General features: G+C 40.3%; 2 protein-coding genes across 3 annotated transcripts in view; one reads left to right on the top strand and one right to left on the bottom strand.

Moving 5' to 3' along the window:
- LOC124711192 (scavenger receptor class B member 1) overlaps window positions 1-6,357 on the top strand; it is a 685,541-nt gene extending 679,184 nt beyond the window's left edge. For both annotated transcript variants that reach the window (XM_047241121.1, XM_047241120.1), the window contains one exon: window positions 3,558-6,357. In XM_047241121.1, the coding sequence (XP_047097077.1) occupies window positions 3,558-3,878 (321 nt within the window). In that variant the 3' untranslated portion in view covers window positions 3,879-6,357. The remainder of the gene's footprint in view (window positions 1-3,557) is intronic.
- An 8,484-nt stretch (window positions 6,358-14,841) lies between these two features.
- The window catches only part of LOC124711217 (indole-3-acetaldehyde oxidase-like), a 243,070-nt gene continuing 240,466 nt past the window's right edge, over window positions 14,842-17,445 (bottom strand). The window contains exon 27 of the mRNA XM_047241173.1: window positions 14,842-15,102. Within this exon, the coding sequence (XP_047097129.1) occupies window positions 15,035-15,102 (68 nt within the window). The 3' untranslated portion in view covers window positions 14,842-15,034. The remainder of the gene's footprint in view (window positions 15,103-17,445) is intronic.

The following is a 17,445-nucleotide window of genomic DNA, read 5'->3' as shown; positions in this document are numbered from 1 at the left end:
TTACTCCCTAAATAGCAAAACTCCTTTACTACTTTAAGTGTCTCATTTCCTAATCTAATCCCCTCAGCATCACCCGATTTAATTTGACTACATTCCATTATCCTCGTTTTGCTTTTGTTGATGTTACCTTCATGCTAAAGCCCGTCATTTAACCAAACAGAGCAAACGGATATGTTGGGAACGATTTGTTTTTTCCCTCGGTTCTACTGTCCCTATGTCATGGGTGTGGGCTACACTTAACTCTCTCCAAGGTTGCCATCGGCAGTCCACCCTCCCAGGCCTTCACTTTCCAGATGGCCTTTGTATGGACCCGTTGATTCTTGCAGAACATCTTGCAACCCATTTTACAATGGCATCAGCATCAGACTCCTAACTGGCTGCTTTCCTTCACTGGAAACAGCAGGCCGAACCTTCCACCTTATGCTTACCCCTTGTCAGTCAGAATCTTACAACGAACCTTTTACTGAATGGGAATTTCTTTCCGCACTTTCTTCTTCTTATGATACGGCCCCTGGCCCAGACTCCATTCATAACCAACTGCTTCAACATCTCAGTGCTCCACAACGGCAACATCTTCTCCGGGTGTTTAACCGTATCTGGCTGGCTCCAGGGTGACTTCCCTTCTCAGTGGAGGGATAGCATTGTGGTTTCTGTCCTTAAGCCTGGTAAATACCCCCTATTTGTTTACAGCTATCAGCCAATTAGTCTGACCAATGTTGTTTGCAAGTTACTTGAACAGGTGGTGGCCTGTCGGCTCAATTGGGTCCTCAAATCTCAGGATCTATTGTCCCCTTACCAGTGTGTCTTCCGAGAGGGACGGTCTCCGATCGATCATTAACTTTGCTTGGAGTCCGGATTTCGGTACGCTTTTTCCCTGCACCGCCTTTTGGTTGCAGTATTTTTTGACCTACACAAGTCCTATGACACGGCCTGGCACCATCACATCTTACTTACACTTCATCAGTGGGTGGGCTCACTCCCGATTTTTACCCGCCAGTTCCTGTTCCATCAGTCTTTCAGGGTTTGGGTTGGTACTGTTTTTAGTTCTCCATGGAACCAGGAGACGGGCATCCCACAGGGTTCTGTCTTGAGTGTACTTCTTTTCCTCATTGCTATCGATGGACTTGTGGCCTCTGTCAGTCCTTTGGTCGCCTCTGCCCTATATGTGGATGATTTCTGCATTTGGGTTAGTTCCTCCAATGGCATCTGCAGAGCGGCAGCTCCAGGGAGCTATCCAGAGTGCCTCTGTATGGATCCTCTCACATGGGTTTCAGTTCTCTCCTTTAAAATCGTGGGTGGTCCACTTCTGTTGCCGTACTACGATCCACCCTGATCCAGAGCTCTATCTTGATGCACAATGATTGCCTGTGGTTCCACAGTTTCGTTTCCTGGGTCTTCTTTTCGACAATAAGCTCACTTGGCTGCCCCATATCATACTTCCGAAGGTAGGTTGTTTCCGTAAACTCAGTGTCCTTCGCTTCCTTGCCCATGCCTCTTGGGGTGCGGACCACTCCCTCCTTCTCTGTCTTTATCATGCTCTAGTTCTGTCTCACTTGGACTATGGTTGTCAAGTTTATGGTTTGGCTGCTCCTTCCACATTGCAGATGCTGGATCCAGTCCACCATCGTGGTATCCGTTTGGCCACTGGTGCCTTCCCTACTAGCCCTGTTGATAGTCTTCTGGTTGAAGCTGTGATCTCCCCTCCCTCCCCCCCCCCTCTCCACCCCTCCTTGGTTAGTTCCTCGGCCTTGAATTTGGATGGATCTCCACCAAGGTCTGAACGATTCCATCCCCCCAACAGTGTTCTGTTCCTTTTTCCACCGAATTTTATGGGAGTTTTGGGATGCTGTTGTTTTTTACACTGATCGCTCTAAATCTGCTGATCATGTGGGATATGCCTTCATGTACTCTGTTGGAATGGAAAATCATCTGCTGCCGCCTACATGTGGGGTGTTAACTGCGGAACTGATGGCAATTTCCCAGGCCCTTACCTTTATTAAACAGTCCCAACACACCTGCATTTTGTTATGTACAGACTCAATGAGTGGCCTTCTGGCTATTGACCGGTGTTTTTCTCGCCATCCCTTGGTCTCTGCCATCCATGACCATCTCACTGATATTCACCATGCTGCTTGTTCTGTTGACTTCCTTTGGGTCCCTGGCCATGTGGGTATACCGTATACCGGGTAATGAGCTCGCTGATCATTTGGCTGGGGGAGCAGTCTCTTACCCCCATTTTCTGTAACCTCTCCTGCAGCGGATTTACGGCTTCACATCAAATCCCACTTTGCACAATCATGGGCCAACTCTTGGGAGACTACTTCCCTGTCTAATAAACTTTGTGTGATTAAGGTGACACCAGGCCTGTGGCATTCTTCCTTTTTACCTCTCCCAAATGGACTCGACCACACTGTGTCATCTCCGCATTGGCCATACCAGGCTGACCCATGATTTTCTTTTGCGTGATAAGCCACCCCCACTTTGTGGTTGTGGAGCCTTCCAGTCAGTAGCCCACATTTTGGTTGAATGCCCCCTTCTTTTGGCTCTGCGTGCTAAGTACAGACTCCCCCACACTTTACCTTTGATGTTGGCTGACGATTCACGGATGGTTGATCTGGTTCTCGGTTTCCTCCGTGAAAGTGGTTTTTATTCTCAGTTTTAAGGTTTTTAATCTCTCTCTGGTGTTGGGGCATCTCCCACTGTAGGCCGTGTTTGGAGATTTCCAACTCCCCTCCCTGACTGAGATCCTCTTTTCTTCCCCTTTTACTCTGTTTTTATCATTTTTTAGGATTGGTTAGTCTCCTTTTCCCATACACACTTCTACATTCTAGCGGTTGCACCTTTTAAGTCGCAAGTGATTTTGCCTCTGCTGCTTCAGAGGTGGGATATTTCCTGCCTCTAGCAAAGCATTGGGTTCACTCTCTTGCGGACTTATCTCATTTTGTTTTTACCGTTGACAACATGACTGCCCTTTTACATTTTTTAGCCTTTTCCCTTTTATCATTCTGACTTTTCTGAGATGTCATACTATTGGAATGGACCACATTTGAAACAAAGGACTGATGACCTTGCTGTTTGGTCCTTTCAACCCCAACCAACCAACCAACCAACCAACTAACTAACTAACTAACCAACTGGTACCTCACAATATACATGCAAAAATAGTACATTGGAATTCCATGTGATGACTAGTCTGCTCATGTTAATTAAGAACAATTATTCAAATGCATTCTAGGAACATATTTTCCATGTTCTACATAAACTTTTTGTAGTATTATTCAGAAGCCTAAACCTCCCCCTCTGCGTTGTTCAGTATTTCTAATAAATTTGACAGCTTAATGGTGTATCTACTGAGGAGAAACACATACATTACATTTTAGGTAAATGAAACAGTACATGATATTAACACCTTTAAAATTTCAGACTCTTTTTAATTATTTGCCAATAATTAAGAGTTTGCAAAAATTAGAAAACTTCATATATGATTGTAAAGTATATTGACACTGATAGGACATAACAGCCTAAGACAATCCAAACTGATGTTTGATTTCCCACAGGGTGTTGATGGACTCCCAACTGATGTCACTGAGCTGCTCAATCTTGCTGCAACAGCTCCTCCTATTGCTAGATCAGCCATCTCATTTGGTCTGATTGCTCTTGGAGCCCTTCTGCTGCTTATTGCTGCAGCCTGCTTGTGGCGTTCTAGCAAGCGACAGGAAACACTTCACTTGGAAGGTACAAGTCACTATGTGAAGCCTTCAGAGAAGCAGAAGAAGGACATTGCTGCAAATGGGCATCCAGCAAATGGCAATGGTAAAACATTTGAAACTCTGAACCCTGCATTCCTCACAGGACCTGAAAATGGTGCAACAAATTAGAATCTGCAGGGTGTTTTGGATCACTAATCTGCAGCAAGCAGGCTTGTGGCCCAAGATTTGTGATTTTGAATGATATTAAGACTCTGTTTCATACAGTGGACAGTGGCTACGCTAATATCAGCCCTGCAATGGCAGTTGGGAGTACATGGATGTTTGATGGCAGCTCGAACTGCCACCAGAACAATTTTTTTATTGTTAACATGTCGGTTCATCTTGTAACTGGCTTTAATTTCCATGGTGTATTGTGTTTGTTACTGTTGTGAATGCAGTGAAAACAATGTTTTCCACAGAGAGCTCAAAATGTGAACAATTTGGAAGTACTCCTTCAACTTGTTTTATCCATGACTATCTGTAAAGCTCAATGGAGTGGAGATCCTTGTGCATGTATACAGCTTTGTATCAATGACTGATCGCTGAACACTGACATTACAAGTAAAATAATAAGACATATTGCAGTTTTGTTTTATGAAAAATATGTACTGCAGCAAGATGCATGTAGATTTTTTGCTCAATTCTGGAAAGAAGAAAATAAATGATTGCTCTTGTGCTCACATACCAGCAGAAGCAAATTATTAAAAGTGTATATAACTATCCAGATTTTTTTACTCCATGTTTCAGCATCTTCATTTAAGCAATTTGTTGTGCATACATTAAAAACTGTATTACCTATACTTTAGAAGGTGCATATCAGCTGAATGAGAGAAACAGTGTATTGTGTAAGACCACTAGCTTTAGAAGTAGCAAAATAAAGACAGGAAGAACATCAGATGTATACAATAAGGATTGATGCTGTTAGCAGTTATTGCTCAATGTTTAATAAGAAGGATGATAAACATTTCGCATATGGTTAATTGATGACAAATGTTGGGCATGGTAAAATACTGTTATCCACATAGGTAAAGATTGCCAGTGTGTTTAAAGACAATAAATACAGTTAAAATTTTCTAACACTTTACTTAGTTCCGCTATAGTTATGTCTTCAAAACATTTTTTTTACCCTGCAAGTTCATCATAAGTATTAAAAAATTAATTTCCCCCGTTTAAGTATAGAGGTCTATTGGGCCAACAAAACTGAGAGTAACTTGGCTGGCACACCTATGTGTAACACTACACAAATTGATTTTGGTTCTGGATTCTTTTGTTGTAGAATTACTAAAAAAGATAAAGAAAGGGGACGGGAGCATTGTCAGAAACACTGAAAGAAATGTGCAGCTTTTGACTCTGATTTAGACAAATTTATAGTAGACAGAAAGTAAACAGTTGCAAGTAAGATAGAGACATCATAAAATATAGAGTATTGCCAGAATGGTAACACTTTCAAGAAAAAAATAATTTGAGTAATTCTATACAGACATGAAAAGGCCAAACATATTCACAGATGACAGTATGCTAAATTAGGGAGATGTGCGCAAAGTGGCACACAGTTCTAGGTTGTATGAATTTAATGAGAGTTTAGCAGAAGAGGGAGCAAAAGTTTAGAGATCATAGGTTGCTTAGAAAAAATAAAATGAAATGGCTGATTAAGTGAAAATACAAGATGGTAAAAGGGTACCTGGTATCCCTACTTTTGGCATACAGACTATTATTAAGCATTCACTCTCTTTTCTAATTAACCTTGTGATCTTACTAACTTTCCATTCTCAGCTGCATTGCTCCTTTGTTACAAAATCCTTTATCTTATGAAACATCTTGGTTTTTTTGTGTACTACCCAGCACTCTTGTTTTAAGAATGGACAAACCCTTATATCTGTCATTTGGTACAACTGGCACTCAACATCTTCTGGTTGTGTTTTGGCTAAATATTGTAGGAACTGCACTTTGTGTTCTTTTATTATATTTCTGTTACTTTACACAACATTTGAATTCATCAATTTTCAGTAAGTTTTTCTTTCTTGTATACAATTTTTTATAGAATGAATGTAATTTATATGTGAACCACAGAATCTGTCAGAGTAAGAATAACAAATTTTGCTCTGTATGTGGAAGATGAGTACGGAGAATAGTGATTCACTATTTCAAATGTTCTAAAGAATTTTTGTATTACCAAGAGGTACATATTTTAAGAATTTTGGTTTTACATTTGCTGTATGTGCAATCTAACAAGCTGCTCTGTGATGTAATACGTAGAATCAATATCATAAAATTTTACTCTGTTAAATTGGAACTTCCTATACGTAAACCTCTCTCTTTCAGGAGTGAAATGAAGAAAAAAATATTTATTTTTGTAGAGAAAAAATTGTACACTATATGTTTTAAAATGACTACAAAATAAAGTTCGACAATAAAATTTTATATGCCACACATTAACTTACGGCATTAAGTGAATTACCTGTATAGAGTACCTGGAATGTAATGGCAGTACTGTTAATTTTATATGACCTTTTTTAGTGTTAACTTTGAAAGAATATCGAAAATTGCCATTACAGTAACTTTGTGTAATTCGTGATGTAAAATCAAATAAAAACTGATCTTTAAAATAGTGAACGTTTTTTCTCATATTATTGCATGATAATTACACTTAAAAGCTTGTAGCTGAGCTGCAAGATAGCATTAAGTTTACTGACAGTGACTTGAATAGCCACAGAAATGGGAGAAATATGGCTAACAAACCTGTATTAGTTTTTCCACAGATGTTAAAACAGAGTAATTGTTTCTAAAAACTGTGATTTGTGGCACTGTAGAAATGCACACAGAAAAATAAATTTTATTAATTTTGCCACTAGCAGAAGGTAAGGATGAAGATAAAGAATCAAGGCATAGCAGTATCTTCCTTTCCTCTTTTCTGCTTTTCTGTGGATTTAGTGACATTAAACACCACACTTCATTCAGTGTGAAATAACTGTTTCATACATTAATGCAGATAAGTTATTATGTAAACACACATTTTGATAAGTAATTTTAGATTTTTCCAGTGTTAATGGCTTTGAATGCCATCTGGGTGACCAGCCATGTGGTGTAATGCTGATTATATGATATTTCAGCAGCTACTCTCTTCCGTCCTCAGGAGGTCCCAATGACACAATCTTGAGAGGATGGAAGAAAATTGGCTTTCCAAAATACAGAAGTAAGAAAGTAATTAGATTAGTAACTGGGGAAGTGATGTGCAGTGGATAGGTACAGAAATAAGATCTGAAACCAGGCCTCTCTCTCTCTCTCTCTCTCTCTCTCTCTCTCTCTCTCTCTCTGTCTCTCTCTCTTTCTTTGAAATCTACATCAAGGGGGTTACGAAACTTCCTCATTTTAACTCAATATATGGAATGAATAACTTGATTCTCAAAATAATTAAGATATGCCTTACATTTAGTGGCACTAATTACACAACATACCAGTGTTCTACACGGGAATAAATGGCTATGTTGTGGCCATCATGTCAAATACTGCAGTCAGTTTTATTCAGTAAATACACTGCCTATACCATATTATACAAGGGAAATGAACTTGAAGACAATATTTTAGAAGAGAAAGAAGATGTAGATGAAGATGACATGGGACATGTGATAAGAATTTGATGGAGTACTGAAAGATAAAAGTCGAAACAAGGTGCCTGAATTAGGTAACATTCCCTCAGAATTATTGAGCTCCTCAGGAAAGCCAGCCATGACCACACTATTACACCTGGTATCCCAGATATGAGACAGGCAAAATACTTTCAAACCTCAAGGAGGATATAATTCCACTTCCAAAGAATGCAATTGCTGACAGGTGTGAATACTACCAAACCATCAGTTTAAAAAGTCATGATTGCAAAACACTGAACTGAATTATTTACAGAAAGATGGAAGAACTGGTACAAGTTGAATTTGGGGAAGACCAATTTGGGTACAGAATAAATACAGGAACAAGTGGGGCGCTATTGAAACTATGATGTATCACACGAGATAGGTCAAAGAAAGGGAAACCTATTGTGTAAACTAAACAAAACATTTTCTGCATTGTTTCACACAACTTGCTTGTTACTATATGACCTAAGTTTCAGGTTAGAAGTAAATTTTCTAGTACATCACAAAACCCAAATGTGGAAACCAACAAACACACAACTGTAAACTTCTTAAATTTATCGACTCTTGACCTGACCTATAAAAATTCTCTCTGTTGACAATTTTTTCACACAAAGATTTGAATTCTACAACATTCATTAGGACAGCATTTCAAATAATTATGAATACACATACACAGGAGTAGAGCTATATGTACCCATCATCGTAATTAGCACTAAAACTGACTCTAGTACGAAAGGTGGGAATTAGTAAAAATTTAAAATCAAGTACACGTTACACTACGAAGCATCACTCTAGATCACAACTCTGTCTCAAACTGGTTAAACTTGAAAGATTTGGGTTTCTTTTCCATTTGCAAAATCACTAAAATGTCAAATTCTGGATTGAAATTCACACCTTTCATGAACTCATTTCACAGTAATGTCCAAAATTTGTACATTATCTTTGGCAAAAACTCAAGAAGTGGAGTAGCATAGATTTACTAATCACTACATTATGAAAAAGGAACAGAGTCACAATCACATAATTATTACTCAAATCAAAAGTAAGAGCATGGAAGTTGTACCAAGTCATTGCCATTCTTCTCCACACAACTCTGAGTACTACTCTCATTCAGCCAGAAAATTAAATCTTCACAAAATCACAAAATGTTACCAAACAGTTAACCTGTCAGAATATTCACATCACTGTAGCACCTCTGTTATCAGTTGATCAATAAAATTACTTTACCTTGCAAAAAAAAAAGTATTACCACTTTAAGCTCATAATTCCTCAGAATACCAATAGAGGTTTTCAGATAACCTATAGATCCAATAATGCAGCATTATATAACTTGTACCTCACTAAAATATTGCTCTTTCTGTTAAGCTCTCATTCCCAGATGCAGTGTCATGAATTGCATAATATACTCAGTACCCAATGTTGCCTAGTTCAAAAATAGATCACTATAGTTACACCACATTTGTTTGTAAGTAGTTTTCTTTTTCACTACCCAATGATGCCTGTCAGCTCCATTATTTTTCTTACATTTCTTACTTTGTTAGCTAGTGCAGTGCGTTCTCAAAAATTATCCCTACTGGAGAGAGAGGCTCCCTAACCATTAGGACCCTAATATTATTCATGATTTTATTATTTCATTTTGCTTTATTATCTAATAATTAAACAACTGCTCTGCTTATGCAATGAAAAATTGAGTCTACTGAAAAACACTCCATACTAAAAGGTCCTTATGCTAAGGCAAACTTATCTCTCATTACTGATCAGGCAAAATTATCACTTAGAAAAACTATTATTTCACTGTATTCCATCAAATTGCTTGAGATTCTAGCCTTAAGGGTTATATACATACATATATATATATATATATATATATATATATATATATATATATATATATATATATAAAAATACAAAGATGAGGTGACTTACCGAACAAAAACGCTGGCAGGTCGATAGACCACAAACAAACACAAACATACACACAAAATTCAAGCTTTCGCAACAAATTGTTGCCTCATCAGGAAAGAGGGAAGGAGAGGGGAAGACGAAAGGAAGTGGGTTTTAAAGGAGAGGGTAAGGAGTCATTCCAATCCCGGGAGTGGAAAGACTTACCTTAGGGGAAAAAAAGGACGGGTATACACTCGCGCGCACACACACACACACACACACACACATCCATCCACACATATGCAAGATATGTCTGCTTGTGTCCGTATATGTGTGGGTGGATATGTGTGTGTGTGCGAGTGTATACCCGTCCTTTTTTCCCCCTAAGGTAAGTCTTTCTGCTCCCGGGATTGGAATGACGCCTTACCCTCTAGAAAGCTAGTATTTTGTGTGTATGTTTGTGTTTGTTTGTGTGTCTATCGACGTGCCAGCACTTTCATTTGGTAAGTCACATCATCTTTGTTATATAATCACAGATGATGTGACTCACAGAACGAAAGTGCTGGCAGGTCGATAGACACACAAACAAACACAAACATACACATGAAATTCAAGCTTTTGCAACAAACTGTTGCCTCATCAGGAAAGAGGGAAGGAGAGGGAAAGACGAAAGGATGTGGGTTTTAAGGGAGAGGGTAAGGAGTCATTCCAATCCCAGGAGTGGAAAGACTTACCTTAGGGGGAAAAAAGGACAGGTATACACACACACACACACACACACACACACACACACACACACATCCAGCCGCACATACACAGTCTTTCTGCTCCCGGGATTGGAATGACTCCATACCCTCTCCCTTAAAACCCACATCCTTTCGTCTTTCCCTCTCCTTCCCTCTTTCCTGATGAGGCAACAGTTTGTTGCGAAAGCTTGAATTTCATGTGTATGTTTGTGTTTGTTTGTGTGTCTATCGACCTGCCAGCACTTTCGTTCGGTAAGTCACATCATCTGTGTTTTCAGGTATATTTTCCCCACGTGGAATGCATTTTAAGGGAGAGGGTAAGGAGTCATTCCAATCCTGGGAGCGGAAAGGCTTACCTTAGGGGAAAAAAAGGACGGGTATACACTCGCGCGCGCGCGCGCACACACACACACACACACGCACACATGCACACACGCACACACGCACACACGCACACACGCACACACATATCCAATCTCCTGGTTTCCCACCTCCGGGAAGGCAACTCACTCACCCTTCACAACCTTTCCAGCAAACCTCAACCTCCTCTCATTGCACACAAACCCAGTCTCTCCAATCTACTCAATCTCCCACTTCCATCTTTACTCCCTCCAAAACCTCAAAATTCCAATCAACACAATCTGGAACCACAACACCCCAATTCAGTAGTTAACCTTTCCTCCAAACCTCTCTCCCAATCCGAAACCTCTGTCCTTGGTCTGTGTATGTGCGGATGGATATGTGTGTGTGTGTGCGAGTGTATACCTGTCCTTTTTCCCCCTAAGGTAAGTCTTTCCACTCCCAGAATTGGAATGACTCCTTACCCTCTCTCTTAAAACCCACATCCTTTCGTCTTTCCCTCTCCCCTCTTTCCTGATGAAGCAACCGTTTGTTGTGAAAGCTTGAATTTTGTGTGTATGATTATGTTTGTTTTTGTGTCTATCGACCTGCCAGTGCCTTCGTATGGTAAGTCACATCATCTTGATATGACTTACCATATGAAAGTGCTGGCAGGTCGATAGGTGTATTAACCTGCCAGCACTTTTGTATGGTAAGTCACATCATCTTTGTTTTTAGATATATAATAGAGGCAAACATTCCACGTGGGAAAAATATATCTAAAAACAAAGATGATGTAACTTACCAAACGAAAGCGCTGGCATGTTGATAGACACACAAACATACACACAAAATTCAACCGATGGTTGCTTCATCGGGAAAGAGGGAAGGAGAGGGAAAGACGAAAGGATGTGGGTTTTAAGGGAGAGGGTAAGGAGTCATTGCAATCCAGGGAGCGGAAAGACTTACCTTAGGGGGAAAAAAAGGACACACGCGCGCGCGCGCACACATTCACACACACACACACACACACACACACACACACACACACACACACACACACACACAGATGTCAGTCGAGGTGGAAGTACAGAGACAAAGATGTCGAATGACAGGTGAGGTATAAGTGGCAGCAACTTGAAATTAGCGGTGGTTGAGGCCTGGTGGGTAACAGGAAGAGAGGATATACTGAAGGGCAAGTTCCCATCTCCGGAGTTCTGACAGGTTGGTGTTAGTGGGAAGTATCCAGATAACCCGGATGGTGTAACACTGTGCCAAGATGTGCTGGCCGTGCACCAGGGCATGTTTTGCCACAGGGTGATCGTCATTACCAACAAACACTGTCTGCTTGTGTCCATTCATGCGAATGGACAGTTTGTTGCTGGTCTTTCCCACATAGAAAGCTTCACAGTGTAGGCAAGTCAGTTGGTAAATCACGTGTATGCTTTGACATGTGGCTCTGCCTTTGATCGTGTACACCTTCCGGGTTACAGGACTGGAGTAGGTGGTGGTGGGAGGGTGCATGGGACAGGTTTTACACTGGGGGCAGTTACAAGGGTAGGAGCTGGTGGGTAGGGATGGTGGTTTGGGGATTTCATAGGGATGAACCAAGAGGTTACGAAGGTTAGGTGGATGACGGAAAGACACTCTTGGTGGAGTGGGGAGGATTTCATGAAGGATGGATCTCATTTCAGGCAGGATTTGAGGAAGTCGTATCCGTGCTGGAGAGCCACATTCAGAGACTGATACAGTCCCGGAAAGTATCCTGTCACAAGTGGGGCAGTTTTGGGGTTCTTCTGTGGGACGTTCTGGGTTTGAGGGGATGAGGAAGTGGCTCTGGTAATTTGCTTCTGTACCAGATCGGGAGGGTAGTTGCGGGATGTGAAAGCTGTTTTCAGGTTGTTGGTGTAATGGTTCAGGGATTCGTGACTGGAGCAGATTCGTTTGCCATGAAGACCTAGGCTGTAGGGAAGGGACCGTTTGATGTGGAATGGGTGGCAGCTGTCATAATGGAGGTACTGTTGCTTGTTGGTGGGTTAGATGTGGACGGACGTGTGAAGCTGGCCATTGGACAGGTGGAGGTCAACGTTAAGGAAAGTGGCATGGGATTTGGAGTAGGACCAGGTGAATCTGATGGAACCAAAGGAGTTGAGGTTGGAGAGGAAATTCTGAAGTTCTTCTTCACTGTGAGTCCAGATCATGAAGATGTCATCTATAAATCTGTACCAAACTTTGGGTTGGCAGTCCTGGGTAACCAAGAAGGCTTCCTCTAAGCGACCCATAAATAGGTTGGCATATGAGGGGCCATCCTGGTACCCATGGCTGTTCCCTTTAATTGTTGGTATGTCTGGCCTTCGAAAGTGAAGAAGTTGTGAGTCAGGATGAAGCTGGCTAAGGTAATGAGGAAAGAGGTTTTAGGTAGGGTGGCAGGTGATCGGCGTGAAAGGAAGTGCTCCATCGCAGCGAGGCCCTGGACGTGAGGAATATTTGTGTATAAGGAAGTGGCATCAATGGTTACAAGGATGGTTTCTGGGGGTAACGGATTGTGTAAGGATTCCAGGTGTTCGAGGAAGTGGTTGGTGTCTTTGATGAAGGATGGGAGACTGCTTGTAATGGGTTGAAGGTGTTGATCTACATAGGCAGAGATACGTTCTATGGGGGCTTGGTAACCAGCTACAATGGGGTGGCTGGGATGATTGGGTTTGTGAATCTAAGGAAGTAGATAGAAGGTAGGGGTGCGGGGTGTCGGTGGGGTCAGGAGGTTGATGGAGTCAGGTGAAAGGTTTTGTAGGGGGCCTAAGGTTCTGAGGATTCCTTGAAGCTCTGCCTGGACATCAGAAATGGGATTACCTTGGCAAACTTTGTATGTAGTGTTGTCTGAAAGCTGGCGCAGTCCCTCAGCCACATACTCCCGACGATCAAGTACCACGGTCGTGGAATCCTTGTCCGCCGGAAGAATGACGATGGATCGGTCAGCCTTCAGACCATGGATAGCCTGGGATTCAGCTGTGGTGATGTTGGGAGTAGGATTAAGGTTATTTTAAGAAGGATTGAGAGGTAAGGCTGGAAGTGAGAAATTCCTAGAAGGTTTGGAGAGGGTGATTTTGAGGAAGAGGAGGTGGGTCCCACTGTGACGGAGGACGTAACTGTTCCAGACAGGGTTCAATTTGGATAGTGTCTTGGGGAGTGGGATTAGGATCATTTTTCTTCGTGGCAAAGTGATATTTCCAGCAGAGAGTACGAGTGTAGAACAGTAAATCTTTGACGAGGGGTGTTTGGTTGAATCTGGGAGTAGGGCTGAAGGTGAAGCCTTTGGATAAGACAGAGGCACAAAACCACTCCTTTTAATACATTTACACAAAGTTTTTTCGAAATTTTCCCAAATTTCTCCACCCTTTAACGTGTTTTGTGGGCAACACACCCACCTAACCTTTGTGCACATCGTTGTTTACCAACCCAAGTTCACCACAGGTGTGTCTATCAACATGCCAGCACTATGTGTGGATATGTGTGTGTGTGTGTGTGCGCGCGAGTGTATACCCGTCCTTTTTTCCCCCTAAGGTAAGTCTTTCCGCTCCCGGGATTGGAATGACTCATTACCCTCTCCCTTAAAATCCACATCCTTTCGTCTTTCCCTCTCCTTCCCTCTTTCCTGATGAGGCAACAGTTTGTTGCGAAAGCTTGAATTTTGTGTGTATGCATGTGTCTGTTTGTGTTTCTATCGACCTGCCAGCACTTTCGTATGGTAAGTCACATCATCTTTGTTTTTAAATATATATATATATATATATATATATATATATATATATATATATATATATATATATATATAATATGTGTGTGTGTGTGTGTGTGTGTATGGCATAGCTTTAAGAAAGCATTTTTAGATGAATATTTGTCCAAAGAGAAGCAGGAGAGAATTTGGAATGAATTTTGGGGAGCAGGGAGATTTGACTCTAGGAAGAGTACTGTGAAAGGTTTTGGATAATCAAACTGAAATATTTGGACCAAGAGCTAGGTAGTGAATCAATAATTATGGGTTTAGAAACTAAGTTGCATGAGAAAGTTAGAGAATTGCTTGTACCTGCCCCTAGGGGTAATATTAGTGATTTTTTGAATTATGTTGATGAAGTGGAGAGGCTGAAGCCCTCAGTGGAAGATTATAAGAGGAATTTTGATGATGATAATAAATCAGGGAGAGAGTTTCAGATAGATAGGATGAACATAACTAATTCCAGTAGAAACTCAAGTAATGGCTGTATTCAGCTGTTCTGTGGACTAATGAGTGCGATGCATTATTGATCTCATGAAATCAATGGTGCCCACAATGGCATTCACTCAAAACTTACATTTGGTTACCTTGCAAAAATCTCATAGTGAAGTTTAATTGCATATTTATGATTATGCTGCGGCTGTTTGTATGTCTTAAAATGATTAAGTTGTTGTTATATGTAAAATAAGGAAATGGTATACTGAAGAAGATGAAGTTCACTATTTGACGGACTTTGAGATAGATTTATTATTCCCTTCATACATACAAAGAAAAAACATATTAAGTCAATAAATTTCTATAGTTTCACAAACTTAAACAGTACATTATACAACAAAATATGGTTATACAAAAGAAAAGTTATTTTCACTGTGTCTGCACAATGCTATATCTGCAATCAATGTACACAAGATTCTCCTACAAATCAAATTGTTTGTAATCTGTCATAGCAGCAAGTAATATCTTCTCTGGTGTTGCAGGAGGTGCTGAAAAAAATGGATATAATTTTAGAACTATAGTTGGACATTACTGTATCTTTTAAATTTTCCACTTGATTTATGCTACAAATGTCACTCAATTGTTTTGGTATATAAGCTTACAGTATTTCCACAACACAGTCTCACTTCTGTCTTTAATTTCTTGTAGGATAGGACTTTCACATCTGAGGTAAATTTCAAGAACACAACATAGTGATTAGAGGTCTGCATCTATGTTAACACTGACTCGAACAGCTTGGTGCATGTAGCTCCGTTTAAGTCTGTCAGATATCAATACAGCCAGTCTGGACTGAGGGGGCAGCCACACTTTATTCCCATGATGCTCATTTGAGCATTATACACTCAAGTTGCTTGACCGTCTGCTATAGTTACCCAAGCACTGCTCAGTTAGCCACTGTAGGATCATGGTGAACAAACGCGAGATGAAGGAGAGTGTGAAAGTGAAACTTGATTCGAAATAATATATCCTGAGTGTGAAAAATGCTGGTTGTAAGAATGTTTAAGCAAGATTTTCATCAATGACTGATAAAGGTGTTGGCTACATGCATTGCGGCGAGTGCTCTATTCTCCTGTCTTACAGATCTGCCTCCACATGTCTGAAGGCATGTCTGCAGATTATGACTAAGTGTAATTCCCAAAGCATTAGTAGTTTCAGTGAAAGCTACACAAATTAAAAAGGTACTTATAAATGTGTGCCAGAGACACAACATTAGGCGTAGGGTTTTACATTTTATATCAGGAATTTGTAAATGCTGGTTCAGAATTGAGAGATGTAAAGGTTTCCAACATTTTGCCCATCCTGTGATAGTAGTATAAAACACTGAAGGAGAATTCAATGAAACATAAGTGAGTATGATGCCCAGCATTATCCAGGCTATAGGCATGTATGCATGTGGATGTACAGCAGATACAGGAATCGACAGATATCAGAAACTGTGTTGCTTATTTAGTAATGTTCACTTTGCATATCAAGAGTAGGCACTGTGTAATATGGCACTGATGACAAATCATTTTTCTGAGAAGAAGAAAAAAAGTATGGGAATTTGTTAAGAGCTACATCAAGGACACGTTATTCAAATTGTTAGGAGTAAATCCCCAGCATTTTAATAAGATTTCATTAGCAACTGATGAAGGCACTAAAACATGCAAAGCACTGCAATCCTTTCTGCATTATGCATGCATTACACATGTTTTGAACAAAGCCCAGAAAAACATGCTAGACAATGTTTCTTTGATAGATGGGCTTGGGATGGTTATTCTATGAGTTAATGCTGCTAAAGATAGTGGCTATTTCTTGAAGAAAACTGGTGATGTGAATCTGATACAGACAAACTTCAAGCAAGATAGTGAAGTAAGTGTAACAGCTTATTTACAATGTTACATTATATACTAAGGCAGTATGACAAAGTCATGTAACTACTTCTGTAGAGAGGTGTGTCTGAAAAACTTCCTGGTTATGACAACAACATTGCAAAAGAACTTGTGGGATTTTTAGGGCCGTTCAAAGACACAACAGGAATGCCAGAAAGCAAGAAGTTACCAACAGTTTAGTTTGTTTCGTTATAGGTACACAAACTGAAAAATCTTTGTAATATGCAACTCGAAGATGAAAATTGCTTCCTCCCTACTCACACCCATAATGACTATGAGCATCAAAGAAATTTGATCCTACATGGATGCGTGCTGCCAGTTATTCTTCCAGCTCATGATACTCAATTAGAAATTGGGTTGGGGGAAAGGTACAATTTTTACCCTCTAAAATGTGCCAGTTGGTGGCTTGCAGTATGTTGGTAACTGTACTAGACAGCTGATATCCTCTGCTTTCTTATCCGCTCTAGTTATAGCTTTTGTTCTGGCACTGATTGACAGTAACTACAGCACCTAGAGAGTTAGACTACTAATGGTTTCATTTTTGTAATAACAGAAGAAAAGTTTTTCTGATGGCAGTAAACAGCATATATATAATTAGAAAAAAGCAAGAGACAATGCCGTCTTGTAATACGTATTTATTATGACTGGTTTTGATTATTCACCATCCTCCAGCTAAGAGAGAATACAATAATAACATCAAATATTGTACATATCTTCACATATGAAGAACAACTTAGACATAATCAGAATGCATAAAACAGTGATCATAAGTTTCCAGTGATAAGGCAATGCGGCAAGTGATAAACTGGCTATCCAGTACATAGCTACCTGTCTACTCAACAGACAGTTTATCACTTGCCACACATTGATCCACATTGCCTTATTACTGGAAGCTTATGACAATTGTTTTACACATTTTGGCTAAGTTCAAGTTGTTCTTTGTATGTGAAGACATGTACA

This window comes from Schistocerca piceifrons, chromosome 8 (genome assembly GCF_021461385.2).
Source record: "Schistocerca piceifrons isolate TAMUIC-IGC-003096 chromosome 8, iqSchPice1.1, whole genome shotgun sequence".
Taxonomy (NCBI): Eukaryota; Metazoa; Arthropoda; class Insecta; order Orthoptera; family Acrididae; genus Schistocerca; species Schistocerca piceifrons.
This window is presented reverse-complemented; position numbering and strand designations above follow the sequence as displayed.